Raw genomic sequence first — 27323 nt, 5'->3', positions numbered from 1 at the left:
GCCCAGCTCTGCTCTGCCTGAAAACATACTGCAACACCTTCACAATCAAACCTCCATCTCCCTCTCCCTGCCTTTGTATGTCTTTCACACTCTTCCATCCAAAAACACACCCAACACAACAATAAAATCCACCGTTAACTGCAACTGCACAACGATAAATACATGGTAAAACAGTTTGATCAGATAGATGATTTCTGAATATCCTAAAATGGGAGCAAAATATCTATAAAACCGGTGTCACATTAAGAAAAAGGTTTGCATCATAAAACTGAAAAATTTCGTTCAGTTTAGTATATAATAAATATTTTTTCTTTCTTTCATTTACACAGGTAAGCTGTTGCTTACACTGTCACTGTGGAGTGATTTTGTTCTGTAGAACAGAATAGAACAGATTGTGGTGGAGTGCTTTTAGCTATTTGAGAAAGAACAGAGAGTAGTGGAATAAATATTTAAACTGTTGCAAATTTTCAGGATTATTGTAGCTAGAAGAATTCACAATATATAAAGGGAACATTAAAAATGCACACAGATTAATCTGTAAAAAGTAAAAGAAGAACAATTATTTAATTAGTTATTTACAGTATTATTGTGTCATTAGCACCATATTAGTATCTCACAATTCTCATGAATAACGATCTAAATATACAAATGTATGGAACGGAGCATAACGGCATATATGCACAAGTATAAAACAAGAAAAAATGCTATATATGGATATAATCGACTAGTTGATAAAGAACACAAGAAAACTATATAAAAGAATACAGGCAGAATATAGACTAAGTAATAATAATAATAATAATGATAATGATGATACCTGGCAGATGACTATATAGAGAAGGTGCTGTGTTTTGGCTTAATTGGCAGTCTGGAGAACTTACTTCTAACACTGGTGTTTGCAGTACTCTGCAGTGATTTAATGAAGCGTGCAGTCATATGTGGAATAACAGAATTTTTACAATTCTAACCAGCTGGAAAATTAATATAAGGTGCGACCGTCTTTGCCTAACAGAGTTCAACACAGCTTTAACTCTCTTAGTCAGCTTTCTTCTGATTTCTTTAAGTAGCCTTCAGGAACTGTTCTCCAGGCTTCTTGAAGGTTATTCGAAGCTCTTCTTTGGATGTTGGATGCTTTTTGTTCCATTCTCTGTCAAGATGATCCCACACTGCTTTAATAATATTGAGATCTGGACTGAGGAGGCCAATCCATGAATGAGACTTTACTGTAATGGCAGCATATTTGGGATCATTGTCATCTTGAAATATGAAGCTGTTGCTAAACAGAGGCTTTCCAGATTATGTTGCAATCCCAAACCATGACAGAGCTTCCACCTTGTTTTACAGATCTTATTTTGTAGATGTATCAGCTGAAAGGTCAGAGCCATCTCTCTCCCTGTGTCAGCTCTGTTCTTCAAATACAAATACAAATGTTACAGTGCGGATACAAGTGCTGTTTTTTCACATTTTTTAAGGATACATGATGATGAGATAGGGCAAGTGTTTAGCTAATGGCTCTATTGACACAAAGATAATATTTTAAGCCTGTCAAACTGTGTTGCATCTGGAATTCTTCATAGATTCACAGCAAGCTGCTGGTAACAAAGTGCCTAAAGATACATTTTAAAATTGGTTCTTTGCTAAGGTTTTTTCAGTTAGGTGTAAAAACCTTAAAAGAAAGTCTGACTGCTTGGAAAAAATATACAGAGAAATGAGAGTTAGCTGAAGAGATTCGCACAGTGCTGTAGGTACATCTATTGTTTACTGTTTATGGTTCAGCGTGATAACATGCCAGCATTATTTGCATGTATTTAAGCATAACAATAGACCGGACAGTTTTGATCTTATGATTAGACGATTAAAAAAAATCAAGGGACAAACAAAATTGTTCCACATTGTTCTCTGGGGAATGTGTTGAGCAATTTTAGTCCAGACCATCTACTACTGCAGTTATTAGCAACCCTGGAGAGGGTAATCAGGCTAGGGTAAAATGAGAGTAACACAATAGCCACCATGGTTTCAAAAAGCAGCCCATGCTACTTCCCTGTTGTTAGTGAGTGCAGTAACTGACCTCTTTAGTGATAAAGAAAGACCAAATACCAGTGTTGATATAATAATACAGGCTATACCACTGATGAAAAAGCTAGACGAGCAACTTAATGGAGCAAGCTCATCCCACACAGTGCCACAACCAGCACACAGCTGTCAGGCCTCGGCTGCACCCCGACAGGTTGTGGTCTTTAATTTATGGAGTTTCACCCTGAATGGAAGCAGGGAAAGACAAAGTGGGAGCGGGGACAAGGTTTGTGGTTCTTTGTTTTTATCAGCCTGTTGCACAGGCAGGAAACACACACATGTGCCACGCACTCACACTGACATTTGCATGCTTGTTCACACACGCACACACACACACACACACACACACACACACACACACACACACACACACACGGATAATTAACTGTAATAGGGTGGTGTTTTTTTACTGGGGGAAAAATGCGTTAAAGAGTAAAAACATCTTAGAATTAAAATGCAAATCACATCATCTGAGTGAAGCTAACATAAGTTATAATCTCTGCATGTCCACATCTTTGTTTCCATGACGTCTCCAGCTGTGCCTGACTGCCAGCAAACTTTAACTGAGCTGAAAGGGGAACTTCAGGAACTAGTCAGTTGATATTTAAAACTCCACGCCTGTGAAAAAGAACTTCTCAAAAAGCCAATGTTTATTTGAACAGGGGGGTTAGCTCTGTGGAGCGGAAAAAAAGAAGAAAGAAAAAGACTCAGGCTTACTTCAACAGTGATCGCATTATTAACCATTAACCTTTACAGTCACGTTTATCTGAAGCTGCATTAAAAGCATTCTGCTCGATTGGAAATTTATATGCTTGTGGCTTTTTTATTTGGCTTCAGCTCCACAGCGAGTCCCTGTACACCTGAATATGAAGCTTGTTTTCTTCTATTAATGAGTACATAACTGTAAACTGTGCCAGCTGTTTCTCTTTAATGATCATGTTTATTGTACAGAAATAATAATGACTGTTTTTAGTGCTTTTCTTTCTGATTTTAACTTAATGTTTTTTGTTTAATGCATCAGAAATTCTAGGATTGCACTTTTTGTGCAGCATAGCGATAGAATTTCAGATTAAAGTTGCATTAGTAAACTTTAAATTGGCTAAATAAATGATTGAAAAATGACGCTACAGTGGATGTGAAAGTTAAAGTGGAAGATGTTAAAATCCACTTTTTTGTTCTTTAAGCGTTCTGTGAATTTATTGTAATATCTTCTAACTTTTTAGGAAAATTTTAATTCGTTTATCTGCAGAAGACGAAAGCCACAATGGAAAATTTCCTGCAGCTCCACTGACTCATATTTCATTCTTCCAAAAAGCGAATAACTGGACAGCCCAGATTATAGATATGTTAGTAACATCTCGCCCAGTATGCAAATTCTTAGGTAAGGCTGAGAATTGGTGTTATCCCTGGTTGGAGCGCGCAATAAAAGAGGTTTTTGTTCTTGGTAGATTGTGATCTGCGTAATTAGAGAGAGAGAGAAAGTGATGCTCAGAAGTCTATCTGGTCTGTGCTTCCAAAAAAGAAGAAGTGCGGTACATTAAAACATTTAAATTGACCGGCCTCTCTTTCTATTATGTGGCTGAACGGCAAACGGGTATTGGAGGTCTCCTACATATATATACCTGTCCAAAGTGTGCACCTGCACTAGTGTAGCAGCGCTCACTGGTAGGGACAGAAATGGCCTCAAGTGAGGGAAACACATACAAATTGGTGAGTTAGAATAAATGCTAACTGTTTCGATTTTTAAATAAATATTAAATGCATTTCATGCTTTATTATTATTTTGCTTCTTTATATTATTTTGTATAAAATGAGGCGGATTTGTATTTCAGACATCTTTGGACAGTGACATCAATCAGCACTTTCAGGATGCAATCGATGTGATTCAGCAGCATTCGAACAATTCATACTACGATTCAGGTGAACTTTACGTATCTGTTAGATTGATTGAATTGTTTTTATTTGGGGTTTTTCTTTGTGGTGAGGTAAAAACACAATTAGTCTTTATTCTTACAGTTTTACATGATTTTTGATGTACTAAAGTTGAAATTGTCTTTTCAGATTATTCATATTACGAGAATCTGGGAAGTCATCACCAATCACTGCAGTGTCAGATCTCCTGTTGCCTCGTCACACACCAGTCTGAAGTCCCAACTCCTGTTTATGACTGGAATGACATGGCTGTAAGTGCAAAGCATTGATAAGTTTGAGAACCGAGAATATAGAAATCTGGATATTTATATGAAATGTGTCTATTACAGCAGCAGTCTTGGCCTCAGGTCATCCCCGATGTCTCATTGAGTCACTCAGTGCAAAATGAATCCCCACATTTTTACTCCATCTTACCACCACAAAGGAATGGCAAAGGTGATCAGTGTTTTAAAAACACCTGAAAATTAGTTGTTGTCACACTTTTTTGTGCAATCAAAACTGAAACGACACTGTTGTCCGTCTCCTCAGGTCGGAAGAAGCTCAGACTTTATGAATACCTGCATGAGGCTCTGAATGACCCCAACATGGGTGACTCAATCCAGTGGACGGACAGCGGCAGCGGCACCTTCCACTTCATCTCCAAAAACAAGGAGAAGCTGGCCGAGTGCTGGGGCCAGCGTAAGGGCAACCGCAAGACTATGACCTATCAGAAAATGGCAAGAGCTCTGAGAAACTACAGCCGTACTGGGGAGATCATCAAAGTCCGCCGCAAACTCACCTACCAGTTTAACCCAGACATCCTGCACAGGCTCGGCTCTGCACACGTGCCCATGCACCTGCCCCGTCACCCTCCACAGGAGGAGGCCCACACCCAGCAGCACAATCCGTCCGAGCAGAGCTACTGCGGCTCTGCGGCGGCGGACTGGCACAGCTGGTACGCTCACTATCAGCCACACGAAGACTACGACCTGGCCGCAAGCTTCACCTCACACACCAAACTCTGAGGTGGCGGAGAGCTCTCAGGATGTCAAGGTTTTCAAAGACTCACATATTTTCGTTACATTCTGGATCCTGGTTGTAAAATGTATTCATTTACAAAAAACATATACATTTTTTTTATTTTTTTTTATTTCAATACCTTTACTGAACAACATACACATTTTCTGGCAGTTGTAACCAGTACTGTGTGGATTATTTAACATACTGTTTGTTTACCAGATTGACTTCAAGGCAGCACGTCTGCATTTCACAAACAAAAGTTGAGAGTAAAATTAACCTCACAGAACCAAATTAAAGTGGTTTTCCTTAGAGGTTTTCTCTCTGGATCCCTATTTATTCAAAGCATGTCATTATTTGAGAATTTGGGTGAGAAAAAGTAACAGACTTTGTAAATTTATTCTGTATGCTGTTATTTAGAAGTGTTTGTGTACTTTATTTTAGTTGTTTTTAGTAGTATATGAAGGAGATTTCACTGTATATTACTTGTAAATACTTTAAGACTTTAATATTCTCATTTTGTAATTTATAACAAAATAAACTTTAACTGTATTGCTTTAGCAACACTTTAGTTCGATGATACAGGCACGTACTTTTAAAGACGGGGTAAAGCTAAAATGATAGATGATCCAAAGCCATCAGTTAAAATCACGGATGTAACTAGAAATTTTAATTTGTATACTTGTATTTCTTTTATTGCTAATATCTAAAAAAAATCGTATTAGCAATCAGTGAACTGAAATTCATGATTACAAATCTGTTAGCATCTGTAGTGCCTCTTTTACTCTCTTTTTTTTTTAAACCTATGTGGAGCTCATGCATTTAGCATATTGTTTTACTTTAATATGCTCCAGTTTTCTTTTTGCCGTTTGGATTGTTTTTATGTCACTGTAATCATTCAACAACACTGTTGTATACATTTTTAAATGTCCAAATAAATCAGAGTAAATTAAATCAAATTCAGTTCAATTAATGTTGACAGGAACCTGTAGCTGGCTAATGTTTCTTTAAAAAGAAAGACTGACTGTAGCTCTTTATAGAGCCTGAAGTAAATAAGTAAAAACTTTAAACTTTTTTTTACAGACATAAAGTCACAGAATAAAACAAGAAAATATAAAATCTTATTTTAAAATTCTAATATAGCAAAAAATGAAAATGTGGAATTTAGTTAAATGTTTTCAAACTATATTTTAATTTGATTAGTTTACAGCCTTCATAATTACCATCATATCACCACTAGATTATTCAAGATTTACCACCAAACATATAAATTATACTGTAGCATGTTTGATATACTAATAAAAAGAGGTAATAATGTTTAAAATTCTAATGATCATTTTTACATGACATGTAAATATTAAGTGGAAAATATTTTACATGGTTGCACTACTCTTTATCCATAAATACTAAGATATAATAATTTAATTGGTAAGGATTAAATAATTTTCTCAGTATTGTTCAGTTTTGCTGAGTTGAAAATATCATTGTCTTTCAATGATTCAACATCTGTCCAAAAAAATAAAAAAAATAAAAATAAAGCTACACGCTGCTATTATCATGCAAAAATATATTTTAAAAAAACATGTTGAAAGATTTGGCACCGTCTGCAATGCAGTGAAATATTACAACAGGCACACAAAATATGAAATTAAGACACATCCTGTGAGGAAAAATGTGTCAGCAAGTGTGTGTTTTCCTGAATCGAGAGCATTGTGTAGAAGCTGCCTCCAGGCCAGGTCTTATCTGGTTCAGCGGGGAGGATGTGGTCAGTGCTGGGAGGCTTTGTTGATGGGTTGACTGGTGCTTGTGTCGGGGGCTTTGTGGGATGGTGGTCATTGTTCCTGCGAGCCCAGGGTAGAAAACGTTTGGTTTTATGTATGCAGAAAGCCCGCTCCCGTGGGGGGTATAATAAGAGTCCCCGAACTTGAGTGTCTCAGTGTCAGTTGTGTGTAATTCTCCCATTCTGCAAGGACTGTACTGCATTCGAATCAACCTTATCAGTGATGGTAAAGAGAAGTCTTCAGAATTTCTTGCAACATCTTTTCAATTCTGACATATTCAAGGCTGGTTTTATATTATTTACATCTATCAGAATTTTTTCCAGGAGACTCAGTCTGATTTGGAGGTTATATTAGAGTTCCTCGAGGAGTATCACAGACAAAACAATGCAGAAAATGGTAAGCAGAAAATGGAAATCTACTAATTATTCTCTGATTTTATTTGACTACAGCTTCTAAGTAATTTTCTGCTTTTTCTGACAGACAAGGTGCGTTGGACGGCTATGGAGGAAAGAAATGTACCTGCAGACGAAACATGCAAGCAACTCTGGGCATACTATGAGCCACCTGTATGCATCAATACTTTGTATTTTAGCACTTGTTTTCTCTCACTTATTTAAAGGCTGGTAAGCACTCTGCAATTGGAAATTCTGTTTCTCTTCTTTTCTTTTCTTCATCTTTTTTCCCTAATTGAAGAACATCAAACCTGCACTCCAGCCCTTTCTTGCACAAGATGCTCCAGCAGGACTCGGCCAAAACACAACAGCAACACTGTCTGAGCGTGGGTCAGTGCCAAGCTTCGCGACAACAAGAAAATCAACCAAACACCCAGCCGCAGTAGGGAGGAGTGGTGAGTTCTGCTTTTTTTGGTCACTGGATACTGTTATTGTCTCTGTTGCTATCAGCATGAGGGAAATAATACCAAGAGAGCAAATAAGAGACCTTCCCTTTACCGTAAAAAACAATGGAGCCGTGCATCGCTTACCACAATAGCTGTTTTTACATATCTATCAGATAATCACACTGTTTACAGCTTTAGCCTCTCCACTAAATGGCATCCCATCACTGAAGAGATTTTCTGGGAATATGCGACAATTGAGGAAACGATTAACTGTAATCTGTAGTAACTGTTTTGGCACAGCTGCCATGATTTTCGTTAAGTCTTTCTTTAAATCCACCTTCATCATACAGGCCACTTACTGTTTGCATAATGGCTGCAGGTAAAAGGGTGCGACTCTTTCACTTCCTTTTTGAGATGCTGGAGAATCCAAACATGGCCCACTGTTTGTCCTGGGTGCCAGCTGCCGCCGGTGTTTTCCGCTTTTCCTCCAGGAATAAGGACCAGGTGGCTGCACTGTGGGGACAGAGAAAAGGCAACAAGAGACCCATGACCTACCAGAAGATGTCCAGGGCGCTTAGAAACTACGCCCGGTCTGGAGAGATCTTCAAGGTGAAGAAGAAGCTCACCTATCAGTTTAGCCGAGACACCCTGATGTTGCTGCAGAAATGTCATCGAGATTTGTAATGCAGGCTCAATTTTCTGTAGCTCATATCATGTGAAGTGAACTGTGCTCTTTTTTTCCTGTTTATAAAGTCTGTTAATCTCAACTTTCATTTCCTACATTTTTCCATTATTACTTAGATATTGTACTATTGATGGCTTGTGGTGTAAATATCAAAAGAATAAAGAAATATTTTACTGTTACTGTTTCTATCTTTATGGAGTTTGACTTTTAAACTTTTTTATTAGTAAATGTCCCAATCGAACTGCTGTGGAGCTTTTTTTTTTTGCATCTGTGAGGTAGAATATAATTGATGGACAGTCAGAGGCTTCAATGCAGAAATGAATTTATTCAAAATCTGGTTATTCTGGTTTATGGAGGCAAGAACGGTGCAAGTGTAAAACAAAGATGTGCTTATTAATGTTTTTTAATGCAAATTTCCAGAGACTTTATCAGGGCTGAGATAAAATGCATACATACAAATAATGTTTTGGCTTTTGACTTTCTGCCGGACTACCTCCATTTAAAAAAATATTTTTTGGAAAACTTTTACATAAACATCGAAGTTTTCCAATCCGTGTGCCACAAACAGCTGAAATCACTCACCGTACACCTAATTACACATTTGAAGCTCATTTGAAGATTTTATAAAGAACAGGTCCACATAATATTTGCATGTTTCTGATGCGGCTTCAGGAAGTATTGAATGAATCAGCTGAAAGACTAGATATATCTCTCAGGTCCTGTGTCAGGGTATTTCTGGATTTTTTCCTATTTCTTAAGGAAATAACTTTGAGATAATTTTCACCTGTTGTTTTTTTTAAGGCCTGCCATTTCTTCTTTTTTGCAGTCCACTTATCCAGTTTCCTCAGTTTTTTAAGAACATGCTACATAGCATGCTGAGACATGCCAAGTTTTTGGCTGAAAGCTATCTGGGAATCACCTTTTATGCCTGTCAAACCTTTAGCACTTTTACCTTCACTGTTACCTTTAGCACTTTTTGTAGGTTGAACTAAAGAAATTATGTGTTTTTGCAATGCACATGCAACTGCGAGTCACAAAGTTCATAAAGACAGAACTTAAAATTGACCCATTGTTAATTTTCTGTTATGTGTAGACCCAATACTGGTTCATCCCTTGAGTTAGGTGTTAGGTTTAAGGCCTTTTTTAGTAGTCTTAAGTAGCTTAACAAACAAAAATGTTATTCTGAAAGTGGTCAGGTACGAGGACTGGACTAAAAATGAGTGAAAAACTTTCAGAAAGCCTGGAGAAATGATACTTAAGACCACTTAAAAAACACAAGAAAGTCTGGCTGCATGGAAGCAAAATACAAAGAAAGGAGGGGTGTCTTGAAACTTTTGCACAGTATGGTATTTAATAAAAATGCGATAAAAACCTTTTATAAGTTTTCACACTTGAGATTTTAAACTATGTGATGTGGAAAAAAAGCCACACAGAGGTGGGCTATTTGATGTTTATTTTTTTATGTTATTTATTCAGCGTGTAAATGCCCCACTTTGCAAGACAGCTATATATTTCATAACTGGACATTATACTTGATGCCCAGCTACAGCATTGATTTAGCATGGAAAACGCACTGTTATCCTAACTGTCTGTAATCTAACAATGTAATTGAGTATCACAGTTTCAAGCCCGGAGCATATGCACACAGGTGCAGTTAATTAACTCTGCTCAGGTTTCAGGTGAATCCCCACTCCTCAATATCTGTATACGATCTAGAATACAAAATAACCAACAGAGGGAGAGAAATGTGAATTAAGTCCCGTTCGTTGACCACTGAAGTCCTGAAATTTCAAATCCATGTGTGGGTAAGGTCTTTACATAAGCAGATAGTTTGTAATTATTCCTTACTAAATATAATTTCTTCTGCAAGCATGTCTCCATATGTCCTAAAAAATACATCTATCCAAAATACACTTTTGGTTGTGAGTATTTTACAGGAAAAACTGTAGTTTTTAGTCACACGTTCTCCTGGAAACAAAGTTGCCTTTGTCTTTCTCAATCTACAGAAATGTGCATTTGCACTTGTGTTTTTCCTCATGTGATGGATTTGATGGCTGCTAGAAGCCAGAGGGTGTCAGTGTAGTCCTTTTCAACGCCTCCAGCTTCCATTAAACTTCATTTGTGTGATGTGACCTCACGGCTTAGCCTCCTCTGTGATGAGAAGTCTCGTCCCTCACAGGCAACTCCAAATGGTTTTGTTCTCTTTGTAGCCCACATGATACTTCCCTAAGCCTAGTATTTACTGCTGGAGCCCACTTGCAGTTATAAATGGGCTAACTGAGCTATGGTTGTCTGTTACCAAGAAAGGCCACAAAGTGAACTATGAAAATAGGCATTTAAGGCAGGAGTGTATGATAAATTGAATGCTTCCTAATCACAGGATGATAATTTGCTTTGGTTTGCAGTATGGGTCTAATTTTGTTGCTGCTCATTTAAAAAGAGCTTTGCTATAAGCTGTGACTGTCTGGGCAGTGATGCCACATTTTCTTCATAATGCTTTAAGCTGCATTCCTGCTCCACAGCCCCAAAATAGAGCTCAGCCTTGCCTTGACTGTGCAGTTGGGCCATCCATTTCCATACGAGAGAGATCCCCAACATGCTCGTGATATTTGTTAGTAGCAGGAGAGTGACACTGTACATGTGAGGATGCTTCAGTGTGTTGGCGCTCGTAAATCCATCAGCTTTCAACCTTGTTATTTAGTCTTCAAGACCTTATTAAAGACTACGTTTGATTTATCACTTGAGTTTGACGTGCTAAAAAGATTAATTAGGACCAAAGCAACCCTTTCAGTTACATAAATCTCAATGAAACCCTCTTTTCATGTCAGATACACATGTCAAATGTCAAGGTTTATGACAGCTTTCTAAGTATAGGCCGTATAACCAGTGCCCAGGCATCTCCCCACTATTTATTTGCCAGGTCGGAAAGCCTGCTGTTCTTGGACAGCATTCCCATTGGATTAAGCTGATATCTGGCACCTGGCATTGAGCCCCTGCTTGTCAACTCTAAGTTTTTTCTTTTTTTTGAATAACGAATCCATACATTCTCTGAATATGTCGTATATCATGTGAGCATAACCCAGGATTGTCGGAGAGTATTACATCAGCCTCGGGCCTGTTAACAATGACGACACCTTTTCCTTTTATATCCCACCTCCTGTTTTGCCAGTGATCTACCGCGGAAGCAATCTTAGTAGTAATGATATTGCAAAGTAAGATAAATAATAAAGGCTACAGTAAATAATTTCAAGACTAATTAGTCAATCTAATGTTGATATTTTGGAAAAATCCAAAATCTGGAATTTCCATAATTCCACATGTAGCTGAATGTACTGTACAGCACCACAGCGACATATTTATTTGATCACAATGTATGTGTGCGGTCTATTTTTAGGTCGATCCCACATATATCACGCTGCAGCTTTAAATACGAGCTAGTAAACAATATCTGCTACTGAAAATACTCTCCACTAAATACAAAGTTTAAGCCTTTGTAAGCACAGCTTACTACAAAAACAAACAAATCTTAAACAATCCATCTGTGTGTTTAAATGCTCAAACAATGATTTTTTATAATGTTACTACTCTAAAACACCACCCAAAATATGCTGTAAACACTGATGCAAACTTTGAAAATCAGTCAAGTTAAAAGTGTTGTGAATTTAACATCCTGATGCACTTGTAATTCATGGCATCGCATGGGGATAGGGGACAATAATGTTACAGTAGGTATAGGATGGAGCTGCATTGTCAACTACAGAGAGGAGGAGCATGCCACATCTCTATATAAGGCCTAAAAGCCTGTCCCTCCTTGATCTGTTATCGGTCCCCCTCTTCTCCCCACTGACTTTTCCAAACCGTATCCCTGTGCCCTCTTTATCTCCCATCACTCTGCTGCAAGGGGTCTCTGAGGGTTTTTATTCACTATTGTCCTGCTCACCATCAGCACCTATCTGTCCCTCCTGGACTGAGGAGGCTCCCACGCCTCACACAAGAATCCTACCTGCATCTTTTGACTCCTTGGTAGCTTCTTTGGGACGCAGCTCAAGATGCCAGAGCCAACAAAGAAAGGTAGGAGTTTTAACAGTATGTTGCCAGCATGCAGCTGGGGTCCAACCACCAGTTGCAGTTTATGTTTTAATTGTTTTAAAAAGTACAAATGCTGAGAATTTGCAACAGTTAAAGGTTTACAATGTGGTTCTGCTTTTTTTATTTGTTTGATTGAGGGCAGCACAGTTTGTTGTTACTGGCTGTGAGGAGCTCCATCACTCTGGCTTGCCTGCCAGCTTGTTCATAGGAATCCTCAAAGTGACTTTGAAAGTGGTATTGTATTACTGATGCGTGCGTGTTTCTACCATCCTTGGTACAAGAGAAGATTTGAGGCGTACAAACAGATAGTATTATTGCAAAGCTTGGCATACTGGATCGGTTTAGATTGATTTGACTGGGGAAAGACACGATGGTGAAGCACAGGAGAGGAAAGGAATGATGAGTGCTAAGGCACAGGAAAAAACTACCCCTGAGGGATGATGCAAGCTGGATAAAAAGTGCGAGGGTTGAACCGTGTAAGGATAAATAACATCTTGATTGTAGATATCTTCCAATTGAGTTTTTGTTCAACTGCAGCTTCACCATCCCCTGTCGCGCCCTCATGTTGGATCTTTCTTTCGCACTTGATTGTCATTCATCTGTACCATCATGTCCATCAACATTCCCTTTTAATCCACTTGTGTCTGTCATTACCTTATGGAATTACTCCCACTCTACCCATTAGCTCAGCTCTCTGGGTAGCATCTGTTGTTGACCCAGACATGCCCATGTAGAGGAAATCAAATGTTTTGTTCAGCTTTTGGATGGCTTCCAAATTACAGATAATCAAACTTTCAAAATCTGTGATTCTCTAGAAGAGGATTGATGTGACCATACCAGCTCTTGGACTGCTGTGCATTGTTTGCACATCTCTTTGTAAACAAATACATCTCTGTATTTGATTTACCTTCCATTAAAATTTGTTGTAGGTGTTTGAAAGGACTGAGGGTTGTCGTACATCAAGCAAGCTTTGCCTTTTAGATCGTAAAGCATTATAAATACTGGATTAAAGGATTAACTTGACAATCTGAAAGCTACAAAACCCTAACAGTACCTTACAGTACAAATTTAGCTCCCTTTCTATTTGCGTCGTTTGCGGTTAAGAGAGTGTGATGTGCGAAGTGATGTGACAATCAATACCTGTCCTTACAGAGTTCATCTGGTGCCATGACCATCCATGATCCCTCGGGAATCAAGGCTGTGGTGAATTAAAGGCAGCAGATTCCTGTCTGCTACAAACACTACCCATAAATAGCTGCACAGCCCCAAGCAGCAGATAAATAAGGGCGGAAAAGTATTGTTCTTTAAATGAGTCTGAACAGCTGAAGAGGAGGAGGGTAGGGGCTGTTGTTTTAGACACCCGGCTCTCAAGCCTTTAAAAAGTCCCAACCAGAGATGACGGAGTGGTTGAGTTGTCCCTGGATCTCTAGGGAGCAGGATTCTTGTCCCTGGAATAGTTCAGAATGAGCACACTTTTAATCCCCATCCCTTGTTCACTGCCATCTCCTTTCACTGCCCCTCCTCCACGCCAAAACAGACACCTCCCTGCCACCCTGTGCTCAGGATGGATCACTCAGAGGTCAGGCAGCTCCCTATTAAATCTCCAAATCTGTGCCCAGCGATCCTCATGAACTGTGACAAAATTTCAGAGGTAGTAAAGGCCACGTTTTTACCTCGTGATATTTATTGTCACTAAGGTCCAACACTCCCCTGGGCTTTATCCTCAAATACTTGTGTTACTGAATACCACCTAGCAAATCAAGCCCATGATGAAATACACAGGGGAAACCTGTCAGCAACTAACTGCCACTCAAGTGCTGATTCCTAAAGGGTCCTTCAGTGTAGTTGTTATCAAAGCAAACTAGAAACAAGTCAAAGTAAATGGAGAAACTAAAGCACCAGAAAGGGTCTGGTTATATTAGCTTTAGCTTTAGTGTCTTATCAGAGCAATCGGGGTCTATATTAGGAAAAATGAAGCCTCTGGCCGTTTAGCTTCCATACACATATGAGCCCTTCTGTCTGCACGCCAGCAGCAGCGACAGCTGAAAATACCTGCAGCTCCGTCAGCTGCACTGAGAGTCCTCAGAGGTAAAACAAAACCTTTCTCCACTCTCATTATCTCTACGGTGATGAGACAGAGAGCAAGGCTCGCTCTTGGGTACATGATGTGACCCTGCAGGATTCTGGCACACGGGCCAGCAACACATTGTTTTGGAGTGAGACAGGACTGTGGCTAATTTTGACAAGGAATGCTAAGAGGGAATCATTACAAATGGAGGGATATCAGAAGCTAAGTGGCAACGCAAGAAAATGTATATATGTCAGTAGACATGCTGCACAAGGAATTAGGGTTACAGTTTTCACTGATGGGCTTCAAACAGGTGGCAGTGACAAGATGGGACAATACACGGAGGAAGGAAAGTTTTCTTACAGGGATACAGACATTTCAACAATATTCCACCCTTGGGATTCCCATATGTTCACCCACTGACATTTAATGTCATGAATATGAAGTACTAAGTTCACTTTTTTAAATATACATTTTTATGGCTGTAATAACAGGTTTAAACAATCTCCACATCTCACATTTTTCTTGAATCCAAGGTGTTTTAGTACCAAAAAACCCTCTAATAAACTTATATATATATATATATATATATGTATATATATATATATATATATATATATATATATATATATATATATATATATATATATATATATATATATAGCGTATATATATATAGCGTATATATATATATATATATATATATATATATATACGCTATCCAGCAGCTGGATAGCGTAGTGGTTAAACTACACGCCTTTGGAGCAGAAGATCGCAAGTTCGATTCCTGCCTGGGGCGTCTGTATCCAGTAAGGGTCCTAAGGCTAGACCCCCTATGCTAAAGTGAGCCTACCGCAGACATGAGCGAGACAGATAAATATGAAGGCATGCCGGCTCGGACGTCGCCCGGATCAACAAGGTCCGCGTCAGGTGTTGAGGAACCGGGGCACCCTGACGACAAGTGGGCTACTGGAACAAGAAGGCATCGGTGGGCAAGAGACGAAAACAGGGCGTTGTTGGAATGCTACTACGCAAGTAACCCTGGCGGAAGGGGTTACATGAATAGGATGAGGGACCTATGGATTCTTCGATACCCAACATCCACAATGACGGCGAAACAACTGGTAGCTCAGTGTTCCAACATTCGAAAGAAGGGACTGCTCTCACAGCTAGAGATTGACGAGGTACAACATAAATGCTACGGCAAGGAGGAGTCAGGACGCCAGGTCAGGGGGGAGATATCATCACCCCCACCCGAGATTGGGTACATAGCCCCAAGTGCGATAGGAGAAGGATCGTTGAGTGCGAGAGGAACTGACCTGAAAGATAGGATCATGGCCAAGCTTGAAACCTGGACCCCCCCTAGCCGGTTACCAAGATTACGTGAAGTACCCTCAGAAGGTCTGCTAGATGATGTTAATGCAGCACTACGGATGATACCTACAACCACGATTACCGACACTAACAAGCTGATCTACACTACGGCAGCAGTGATCAGTGAGATGCTTGGCTACAAGTTGAACAGCCACAAGGGGCAGTACCCTCCATGGAGAAGGAGGCTAGAGGGCAAGATCAAAGTAGCACGAAGGGAGGTTAGCCAACTAACGGAGTTGCAGAAAGGCGCGACAAAGAAGGTGCATAAGAAATACAGCAAGCTGTCCATACCTGAGGCCTTGGAAACTGCCAAGCAAAGACTCACAGCCTTGGCCAGCCGCTTGAGGAGGTACACCAGAGAGATAGAAGGCAGGAGAATAAACCAGCTGTTCTCCGCAGAACCAGCAAAGGTGTACTCTCAGTGGCAAGGGAACAATAACAGAACAGCACCACCAAGGCTGGAGACGGAGCAGTACTGGAAGAGCATATGGGAGAAGGACGCAACCCATAACGGCAATGCTCAGTGGCTAGTGGATCTGAGGGCAGACCATAGCGACCTCCCTGAACAGGGTCCAGTAACCATCACAGTGGCAGACATCCAAGAAAGGGTCTCCAGTATGAAGAGTTGGACAGCACCAGGGCCCGACATGGTTCACGCCTACTGGCTGAAGAAGCTGACTGCACTCCACGAGCGTCTGGCAGCACAAATGAACCAGCTGCTAGTTAACGAGAGACACCCGGAATGGCTAACCGAAGGTCGGACGGTCCTGATCCCCAAGGACCCCAAGAAGGGACCGGTCCCATCCAACTACCGACCAATAACCTGCCTCAGTACTACATGGAAGCTCCTGTCAGGCATCATATCGGCTAAGATGAACAGGCACATGGGTCAATACATGAGCGGGGCACAGAAAGGGATTGGCAAGAATACCAGAGGCGCAAAACACCAGCTACTGGTAGACAGAACAGTCAGCCGAGACTGCAAGACCAGACTGACCAACCTGTGCACAGCCTGGATTGATTACAAGAAGGCCTATGACTCAATGCCCCACAGCTGGATACTGGAATGCCTAGAATTGTACAAGATCAACAGGACCCTAAGAGCCTTCATCAGGAACTCAATGGGAATGTGGCACACAACACTAGAGGCCAACTCCAAGCCCATAGCACAAGTCACCATCAAGTGCGGGATCTACCAAGGAGATGCTCTGTCCCCACTGCTGTTCTGCATAGGCCTGAACCCCCTCAGTGAGATCATTAACAAGACTGGCTACGGATACCGACTACGGAACGGAGCGGTTGTCAGCCACCTCCTGTACATGGATGACATCAAGCTGTATGCCAAGAGTGAACGAGACATCGATTCACTGATACACACTACCAGGCTATACAGCAATGACATTGGAATGTCATTCGGGCTGGAGAAGTGTAGTCGGATGGTAACAAAGAGAGGGAAGGTAGTCAGAACTGAGGGGATTGAACTACCAGAAGGCAACATTGCAGACATAGAGGACAGTTACAAGTACCTGGGGATCCCACAGGCGAATGGGAACGATGAAGAGGCCGCTAGGAAAGCTGCAACCACCAAGTACCTGCAGAGGGTCAGGCAAGTCCTGAGGAGTCAGCTGAACGGTAAGAACAAGATCCGGGCCATCAACACCTACGCCCTGCCCGTGATCAGGTACCCTGCTGGGGTAATAGGCTGGCCAAAGGAGGAGATAGAAGCCACTGACATCAAGACAAGAAAGCTCCTTACCATGCATGGAGGGTTTCACCCCAAGTCTAGCACCCTGAGGTTGTACGCTAAGCGGAAGGAAGGGGGCCGGGGACTGGTGAGTGTCAGCACCACAGTCCAGGATGAGACAAGAAACATCCACGAATACATCACGAAGATGGCCCCAACTGACAGCGTGCTCAGTGAATACCTCAGGCAGCAGAAACCCAAGAAAGAGGAGGAAGGCGAGGAACCATCATGGAAGGACAGGCCCCTGCACGGTATGTACCACCGGCAGATAGAGGAGGTGGCTGATATACAGAAATCCTACCAGTGGCTGGACAAAGCTGGACTGAAAGACAGCACAGAGGCACTAATCATGGCAGCACAAGAACAAGCTCTGAGTACAAGATCCATAGAGGCTGGGGTCTATCACACCAGGCAAGACCCCAGGTGCAGGCTGTGTAAAGATGCCCCAGAGACAATCCAGCACATAACAGCAGGGTGCAAAATGCTAGCAGGCAAGGCATACATGGAGCGCCATAACCAAGTGGCCGGCATAGTGTACAGGAACATCTGTGCCGAGTATAACCTGGAAGTCCCGAGGTCAAAATGGGAGATGCCCCCAAGGGTGGTGGAGAATGACCGAGCTAAGATCCTGTGGGACTTCCAGATGCAGACGGACAAAATGGTGGTGGCTAACCAACCGGACATAGTGGTGGTAGACAAACAGAAGAAGACGGCTGTAGTGATCGATGTAGCAGTTCCGAATGACAGCAATATCAGGAAGAAGGAACACGAGAAGCTGGAGAAATACCAAGGGCTCAGAGAAGAGCTCGAGAGGATGTGGAGGGTGAAGGTGACGGTGGTCCCCGTGGTAATCGGAGCACTAGGTGCGGTGACTCCCAAGCTAGGCGAGTGGCTCCAGCAGATCCCGGGAACAACATCGGAGATCTCTGTCCAGAAGAGCGCAGTCCTGGGAACAGCTAAGATACTGCGCAGGACCCTCAAGCTCCCAGGCCTCTGGTAGAGGACCCGAGCTTGAAGGATAAACCGCCCGCAGGGGCGCGCTGGGTGTTTTTTTTTTTTTTATACATATACATATATATATATATATTTACATTTAGAATTCTTACATGGTTTACCTTTATGTGTGTAGATATTGTAAAATGTTACCATGTATTTAACTGTTGTTTTCAATTATTTGGGGCATTAAGTATCTGCCCAAGATTTCTGCAGGAGTAAATTTCAATGTACTTAGCTGCAAAAATGTAAATTTTGTAAACCTATAATGTTAAAAAGCATACACAAATGTATGGACACATAACAGTAGTGGACCAGTTCCTATACAAGACTATGAAATGTTGGGCATTATGTACCCTAACTGTCAACTTCATCCAAGCGCCGACGATATTCTTAACTCTACAGCATAACTGATGACATTTCGAGCCACAGATATGACAATATGCTGCACTTAAATGTGCTTTGTTTTGCTAACTTCGGTCTGTTTTTAGCATGCATTGCCTTCATTCAGATGCTAGTGGCTAGCATAGACTGTATAAAAGATAGCTTTAACCAGCATGGCATCACTCATATGTTTTGGACTCAGCATGTTGAAGTTTAAAGGTTAGCATTTTTTCAGTAGCCATTTTCTTGGATGAAAGCATGGAGTGCTAATTTATTAGCTACCTATAAACTGTGTGTTTGCAATGCTTGGAGTGATATTAGCTAATTAGTGCTCAGAAACAGACAAATAAAATACTCACCAAAACCGAAGCTCAAACTTCATAGATGGTCTGTTGTTAACAGCCTACCATAGTCTCAATCAGATAATCCAGGTAAATGCTCCAAGAGGCAGCAACATCACACAAGCACCGATTAAGTCCATTTAAATGCTGGAATAGTGGATGAGGCCTTGCAGACTATGAGCACACCCATTACTCAATTTTCATTGTGGTTGAGTTATAAAATTAAATTCACCCCTCTCAGATTTGTTTTAAAGGAGGACTTTATCCACAAAAGCCAAAAATATTTTAGTAACAGTCTTTAAAAATGCATTTTAATGCTGTAAAGTTGGACATTTTGACACAGGAGTGTATGGGGACTGCCTCCCATATGGATCCTCCCTCACATGGATCCTAGAGGAACCACAGTTTTTGTTATTTCTACACTTACTTACTTACTTTGCACTGGCTTCATGTTTAAGCTTTGGAGGTTGCCCTTGCTGCCTATTTGCAGACAGCAGCTCTCAGTTCCCGGTGATAAGACCACCCGTCAAACATGATAAATGAGATAGATGCCTGTGACCCTGAAAGGACCTGCAGAAGAGGGCAGCAGGGGTTAGCCTACAGAGTGCTCCATGCTACTGCTCTGTTTATGTTTTCATAAATAGTGATGATCAATGTGAGCAGAAGACAGCTGAAACAACTGGTGTGTGTCATTGGAAGAGAGAAGATTACCAAGTCTTTGTTCAAATATCTCCATGTTATCTTTTTTCTCACAAACAGTTCCTGCAGGTTCCACATTTAATTTTTATAGCCTCTATTTGTGGATACAGTTTTGTGGAGGTGCAAATTGGCTACAGTGCTGTGAAAAAGTATTTGTCCCTTTTGTGATTTCTAAGATTTTTGGACACTGTTGTTTTTTTTCTTTCTCACACATACGTTTCAGATAATCAAACAAATTGTAATATTGTACTAAGATAACCTGAGCAATTACAAAATCCGTTTTTAAATTCTTCTTTTAAAGGATATTCAAACCAAACAGGTATTTGTGATCACTGGAAGTGAGTCTTTCACATCACTGGAAGAATTTTTCCCCACTCATGTTGTGGAATTGTTTTAATTCAGCCACACCTGAGGATTTTCCACCATGAACAGCCTATTTAAACTAATATCAAAGGATCTCAATATGATTTAATGCAGGAATTTGACTAGTCCACTTCAAAACCTTCTTTTTGTTTGAGTCATTAAGAAGTGGTAGATTTGTTTGACTGTTGGTATGACGTTAGTTTTATTAAAGGTATAACAGGACTTTTCCCAAAGTCTTTGGGATTATTGAGGTGTTTTTTGGCAAATGTGAGATGAGCCTGATCTTTTGTTCCCCAGTGGTTATCTCCTTGCCCAGTCTTTGCCTTACTGCTGGATCATGAACTCTGACCTTAACTGAGGCCAGGCCTTAAGTGAGGTCAGCAGTTCTTTGGATGTTGTTCTGTGGTCTTTTGTGACCTCCTGAATGAGCCACTGATGCACACTTAGAGTAATTTTGGTCAGCTGGCCACTTCTGGGAAGGTTCCCTGCTGTTTCGAGTTTTTTCAATTTGTGGATAACAGCTGTCACTGTGGTTCACTATAGTCCTAAAGCCTTAGAAATGGCTTTGTATCCTTTTTCAGACTCATGGATGTCAATGACTTCTTTTGCATATGTTCTTGAGGTTCTTTAGATCCCAGCATGATGTGTTGCTTTTTCTTTTAACCTACTTCACTTTGTCAAATAGGTTTTATTTAAGTGATTTCTTGATTCAATAGCAATCAGATTTGGGTGTAGCTAAAGAAATTGAACTAAGCTTTCCAAAAAATGCAGTTACTCAAAGTTGATTCATGATTTAATGAGAGGGGAACATCATTTAAAAACATGCATTTTGTATTTACTCATGATATCTTTTTGCGTAATATTAAAATTTGCTTGAATGATCGGAAATATGTACATATGTAATATGTAAAATCAGTGTGCTCAAACTAAAAACAAAAATAATAGTGGAAGTAATTCTGTTGTCATGTTTCATAGTTGTGTGTTTTCTTTTTCTTCCTGCAGATGAAACACCAAATGGTCAGCCAGAGGGTGAGAGCACATCTTATCTTCCTATCACCTCACAGCAGATTAGAGTTCCACAATACACAATTTTTTTTTAAAGTCGCTCAAAATTTGCACAAGTATGCAATTTCTGAAAATACCTCTGCTGACATCAAACAGCAACCCTTGTTTTCACTTATTGTACAGCCACAAAGCTGAACAGGTCTACACATGTAATATAATGATCACAGTCCTGAACCTGGCGTGAATGTGCAAACACTGCCGCATAGGAGTGTAAATGTGGAGCCAATAGTCGGCAGTATGGATATGCTGCTGTGCTTCAGAGAGATCTGTAGCAATGACCAGGCTGTCAGCATCTCTGACATTCCTCTCGTCAGCCAGCTGATCCCTCACTGTTGATTCAGCTGACGCCTCTGCCATCCCATGTGAGCAAGCTGCTGGCGTGTTATTGGCTTTTTGCCGGCGACCTTGGAGCTTCAACATCTTAATGCTCCAGCTCAGTCGGAGGGCGGGAGAGCTCAGCTTTTTAGGGTCCAAGTAAAATATTATTCCCAGAAATTTTCTGTATTTAACACATGTAGAAGTAAAAAGACTACATCACAACCAGGTCAACATCAGCATTACTGAAAACGTATAGCAGCACTTCATATGACATAAGGAGACTTATAATATGTAAATAAGATGAAAATACAAGGAGTCTGTTCTTTTTGTCATTTGGCGTGTTCTGATTTCCAGGATGTCAAATACTGCCCACTTTCACAGAAGTTAAATGCACAAGGTGTTGTTTCAATAATGATTATTGGCAAAACAGGTCAATTGTGTGACATTGGTCATCCTGTACTCTAAAGTTTTGCAACCACTTATTCTACTAATAAGGATACACATTGAGCTTCTTCACTACCAACTTTCTGTCAGGCTGTCCTTGAAGTCCTCTATAGAGGCAACACAAAAGAATCAATAAAAAAACAGAAGATCCAGGTCATCCCACTTTAACAGTATCCACCTGCCCTGACCCCTCCAGGCATCCCCAGAATAGTCAGACCTACTCCTATGAGGATTAAGTGCACTGTACCAAGTAAGGGTTATGATTACTGTCATCATTTAGCTAAAAAACAGAGGGGTCTAATTTTAAAAATCCATAAAAAGACTGAGTTATACAATCTTGTCTCACAACACAAATTTCCCAGCATTATTTAGTGTCCCTAAACACCACTTTTCATCTGTCTTATCTCGTGCCTTCTGAAAGGACATCAAAAAGTCCACATTTGGTATTTAAAGAAGTCGACTTGAATTTAAAGTGAAACACTTAAATTTGAGTCATACATGTCAGTTTTTCATTTGTATGATTTTGCTATTGCTTGCTGCCATGGTAACACTTGCCATGGTTGCTAACATATTATTGTGGTCGTAATTTGAATGGAAATGATGGACTTGTCTACAAACACTCTGAGCTGTATGTGTGATGGTAACTGGAAATGAAGAAGGTTCCCTTTCAGAGTAAAAGTTGAGCCTTTTGAAACATGCCGGCTGCAGTGCTGAGCCACAACGTTTACTATGAACCGTCTCCATTGGACGGTGACAGCCAGCAACCGACAGAAACCACTTGCCAACCAGTCAGGGAATACACATATTTCTCTAGCAACCAGTGTTTGTGTCACATCAAATAAGGCGAACATGAGAGCCCTTAAGTGGTCGACTAACTTGTGCTTTCTGCCACTGTGAACCTTCATTCAGCTGCTGTCCAAATTCAAATTGCCATCCAAAGCCCAGACACCAGTGGCTTCTGATTATGTGGCAGTATTTCACACTCTGGGTTGAGAACTCTGACTATTACGCAGTGAAAAAACAAAACAGACATTATTAAATTAATTCTTTTATATAGTAGTTGTTAACGATGAATATCATTAAGTCGTTATAATCCCATTACTGTAGCACAATATAAAATAGTGTCTCAGTGCCCAACACTCATCCTAGTGTTCAGATGTGGAAGCTACACAGGGCAAAGCTAGAGTACCAGTAGTTTTATAGCTGTAACAGTAACGTGCATTCCTGTCAGTTTACTGTGTAATCCCTTCGAGCACGCATTCTCTGAAATGAGAGGATCTAACAGTTACTGAGGAATATAATGAATGCACGACATTGCCTGACGAAGCACGACACTTCCAACCGGTGTGTTTATTAATGTGTATTAATGTGCATTTCAACATGAACGACCTTTACACAGCCTCAAGTGTTGACATATTAACAGCACATTTTCAGTCAGAGAGCTTACTGATGAGTCTAGGAGGATGTTCTGGAAAATTATGATGTTTTGTGATAAAGTATGCATACTTGCAGGCAGGTGGGTGGATATAGCTGTGTGTCTCTGTCCGTGTGAGTGTGTGTCTGTTTGTTTAGGTGTGTGTGTGTGTGTGTGAAAGCGAGAGAGGCACTGCAGATGCTGAAGCTTTATTGCTTATCAAAAGCAGCTGTTCCATCCACAACTATATTTGTCACATGCTCAGAAAGTGTTGCCCCAGAAAGTAGCGGTGCCCCACCCCCACCTGAGATTTCCCTGGAGGTATCTCCACCCCCAGGTGGGTATAACCCTGATGCCTCCCTCTTCACTTGCCCCAGAATGTTTCGCACTCTTTGTTGGTCACACTCACATCACGTGTTCGTTTGGTGTGTGCCATCACGATTTTATTTTTTTTTAATTCACTGTGCGAGGCCTGAAACTGCACTGTTCTTGTGGAGGTATGATCACTCAGCACACAATGTTCACACAAGAAGTTAGTTTAGCTGCAGCAAACCACCCCACTCACCGTGCACACATCCACATGCCTGCACTGCTCTAGATGCACGTGCCTTGATTCATGGAGCTGTTACTAAGTCATGCTGTGGCTGTTTTTGTACTCAACTGTATATGTTATCAAACAGGAGGTCTATGAGGGATTACAGATCCCGGGCTTTACTGACTCTGTTGGCTCCAGTCAACGGCCAACTGTCCCGATTTACTGAGTTAGTAAATCCCTGCCTCCTTGATCACTTTACAGTATAGATATGCAATGACCAGATAGCTTCTTCACTGAGATTTTTGATAAAACGCCAGACTACCACTAGATTCCTTTAATAGGAGATGAATTTTTGGACTTTAAAGCACTGCTCTATTACTGGTGGTTTTCTTTCAGTCTGTCAGGTCACTTCTTTAGCTCCAGATGAAATATTTCAGTGATGCACTGAATTACTTGCCACATTCATTCTGCTAAAAGGACAATCCTATTGATTCTGGTGATTTCTGTTAAAGCACCACTATGAGGCTGACACTTGTCCTTTGTAATAATATGACCTGAACACTATTAGATGGATGGATATTAGATGCAAGTATTTCAGTGATCCTCAAGAAAAATGCAACTGCTTTGGTGATCTTTGCTGTCATTTGGTTCCCTTGTTCATCTTCAAATACTATAAAAATGAAGCACCACCTAATGCAGTTTTGGATTTTACCCAGACTATGCAATAAAACTAAGCTAACAGAGCTAACAATACCAGTCCATAGAGTATCCTATATTAATTGAGGAAAAAGTGGGATAAAACAAAATCTACTCAGCAGGAAAAACTAAACACTGAACAAGTAAGTGAGGGATGACTGAGAAGGACCTGCTAACCCTAAAGCATACCCTGCTTTGTCATCTATTTCATCCTAAATTGAGCCACAGTTTACAAAATAAACATCTTGCTATGCTAACCAATATTTAAAAGTGAAAGTGTTTGCTGAGGTCTTACATCATACATATTACTTAAGCTTTAGACTCATCTTCCTGCCTCAAATATCGCCAATTTCAGTCTATCTGGTCATTAGCTATTTATACTCACCTCATTTGAGCAAGCATTGTCTTGTGAGGCTTCGTGTGTTTGTGCTCAATGCTTGCTGCTCCAGCCTGGCGCTTTGTCTGCTGTACAGAGGCAGTAGCAGAGGGGAAAGAACCAGTAGAGACTGATGGGAAGAAACCAGAATCCACAGAGCCTGAGCCAGTACAGGCTGTGGTGGCTCAGGAGCCGTGTCCCGCCGTGAATGGCTCAATCCAACCACAGCCTGGTGGGGTTGGGGTAAAAGAGCAAGCAGAGTCCGCTAACTCTACTTTAAAGGAAGAGGGCACTTGCTCTCCCCCACCACCTGGTAAGTATGCTTCCTTAATGTGAAACAATCCCATGTCTCTCAGTGAAAGTGCATGTTTTACCCCTCCAGCTGATCAAAGCAAACGCACTGAGCACTGAAATAGTCTTTTCAGTTGCACATTACAACTGCACTGCAGCATGGCAAAAGCAACCTTTAAGGCAACTTTTTTTTCTTTTAACATAACTTTAAAAATATTTTTACTATCAATGAAAAGATAATAGATTACTTTGCTAAGTCAACATTGGACTTCACTCTGATTGATTGGCATCATGCACTGACTTCTCACTTGTTTCCTAAACAGTGCAACCCTAACTTTGATTGCATGCAAACTTCAAAGAAAAAACAACAACAAAATTTATGAGTTTTCAGATCCAAAGAGTTATATAAAAAGATAAAGTACTGATTAGGTTGAGAAATGGCAAAATGAAAGTGATGCAGTTTATTTGCAAGGTGAATCATCAAACTTAGTTCTTTATAATCCAGAAACAACAAGGCAAAAACATACGAACATTAAAGCACTGACAAACAGGCCGCTTTCCTTGGATTATTTTTCTTTATGTAGAGGAAAGATGGAGCTACTTGGCTTAGCCATGAGCTTTTTTTACCACTATGTGCTGCTTCGAGGCTGAATTTTATCTGATATACCTGTTTGTGTGTGTGTGTGTACACACACTTTGACGCTAGTCTGCTTGTGCTTTTGTTACGCCAGACTAAGAATCATACGGCAATACACACAAACTCTTGATTGCCCACACAGCTATGACCTCACACTGTTTCACTCTACAGTACAGCAGTTAGGGGGTTTTGTTGTGCACAAACCAATTCATCAAACAACTTTTTCATTCATTCTGTCCAAGAATTGCATGACACAGTTGTCTCGCATGTGGTCATTGGCCTTCTTGGCCTGGTGCTTTTATGTCAAAGTTGACCTGCCAGTGATTGACCTTGAGTCTTTTGATAAGTGGGTCTATTTGTCAATGACAACCTTTATTTCAGATGATGCTAAACCTGCAGCCACTACCCCATCCCCAACACCTCATCCAGGTTGGTACCAATAACAGACCTTTTCAAGTTCCTTATGGTTGCCATAAAGCAATCGAATTAATCATAATAAGTGCTCCCAAAATATTTCAAGCACTTTAGCAAGATGGTTGAAGGAATAGCAGTGTTAGGTAGAAAATTGTGGAGTTTAATTATTGCTCCTGTACAGGAAGGAATTTAAGAACTACAAAGTGAAATAATAAAATCTTCCAACAGTGGTGGTCAGAAGTTTACATACACTCATCATGGGCATGAATATCTTGGTAATTTGGGGATTTTAATGTTTTGATTTTTTTTCCAGGGTGGAATCTTTAATGACTTTAAAAAACAATAATTAGTTACAAAAGGTTGAATTTAATTTTGATTTCATCGTATTCACACAGGGTAAAAAAAAAACAACAACAAAAAACCAAGCTAAAATATATACATACGTCCCCTTCTGGCTTAATTCAATTTGGATATTTGACTACTTTTCTTGGCAGAATTGCTAGTTGATTGTTTTTAAGCATAGTTCACAAACCTTTAATAGGGTCGAGGCTTTGGTAAGGCCATTCCAGAAGCTTATAGCTAGCTAACTTTATCCATTTCAAAACCAGTTTTTATGTGTGTTTGGGATTGCTGCCCCATTGCAATAGCCAATTGTGATCAAGTGAAGTGAAGTTGAAGAATTTGGAAGTAGTCTTTCTTCATTATATCACTGACTTTTTGCAGTACATGAGTACGACTGGCAGCCCCAGAGCATGATGCTACCACCACCATGC

General features: G+C 40.5%; 3 protein-coding genes across 13 annotated transcripts in view; all 3 read left to right on the top strand.

The window, feature by feature from the left end:
• The first annotated feature begins 822 nt into the window (after positions 1-822).
• On the top strand, positions 823-5965 carry spic (Spi-C transcription factor (Spi-1/PU.1 related)). Of its 2 annotated transcripts, none has more exons than XM_019346537.2 (5): positions 823-3783; positions 3906-3993; positions 4135-4256; positions 4338-4440; positions 4534-5965. In XM_019346537.2, the coding sequence occupies exons 1-5, from the start codon at positions 3751-3753 to the stop codon at positions 5007-5009; spliced, it is 822 nt and encodes a 273-aa protein (XP_019202082.1). In that variant the 5' UTR covers positions 823-3750; the 3' UTR covers positions 5010-5965. The 2 variants fall into 2 exon arrangements, with proteins under 2 accessions (XP_019202082.1, XP_005456735.1); XM_005456678.4 differs by having other exon boundaries at positions 842-3783; positions 4335-4440.
• A 523-nt stretch (positions 5966-6488) lies between these two features.
• On the top strand, positions 6489-8484 carry spi2 (Spi-2 proto-oncogene). Of its 2 annotated transcripts, none has more exons than XM_025899935.1 (5): positions 6489-7007; positions 7094-7178; positions 7263-7348; positions 7476-7629; positions 8000-8484. In XM_025899935.1, the coding sequence occupies exons 1-5, from the start codon at positions 7005-7007 to the stop codon at positions 8302-8304; spliced, it is 633 nt and encodes a 210-aa protein (XP_025755720.1). In that variant the 5' UTR covers positions 6489-7004; the 3' UTR covers positions 8305-8484. The 2 variants fall into 2 exon arrangements, with proteins under 2 accessions (XP_025755720.1, XP_019202084.1); XM_019346539.2 differs by having other exon boundaries at positions 6490-7007; positions 7106-7178.
• A 3650-nt stretch (positions 8485-12134) lies between these two features.
• mybpc1 (myosin binding protein C1) overlaps positions 12135-27323 on the top strand; it is a 37666-nt gene continuing 22477 nt past the window's right edge. For 3 of the 9 annotated variants that reach the window (XM_013275593.2, XM_005456679.3, XM_013275595.2), the window contains exons 1-5: positions 12135-12376; positions 21363-21389; positions 23867-23938; positions 25306-25521; positions 26518-26565. In XM_013275593.2, coding sequence (XP_013131047.1) covers positions 12355-12376; positions 21363-21389; positions 23867-23938; positions 25306-25521; positions 26518-26565 — 385 coding nt within the window. In that variant the 5' untranslated portion in view covers positions 12135-12354. The remainder of the gene's footprint in view (positions 12377-21362; positions 21390-23866; positions 23939-25305; positions 25522-26517; positions 26566-27323) is intronic. The other 6 variants (XM_013275600.2, XM_013275599.2, XM_013275594.2 and 3 more) reach the window with 5 other exon arrangements.

Source organism: Oreochromis niloticus, linkage group LG17 (genome assembly GCF_001858045.2).
Source record: "Oreochromis niloticus isolate F11D_XX linkage group LG17, O_niloticus_UMD_NMBU, whole genome shotgun sequence".
NCBI classification, from domain to species: Eukaryota; Metazoa; Chordata; class Actinopteri; order Cichliformes; family Cichlidae; genus Oreochromis; species Oreochromis niloticus.
This window is presented reverse-complemented; position numbering and strand designations above follow the sequence as displayed.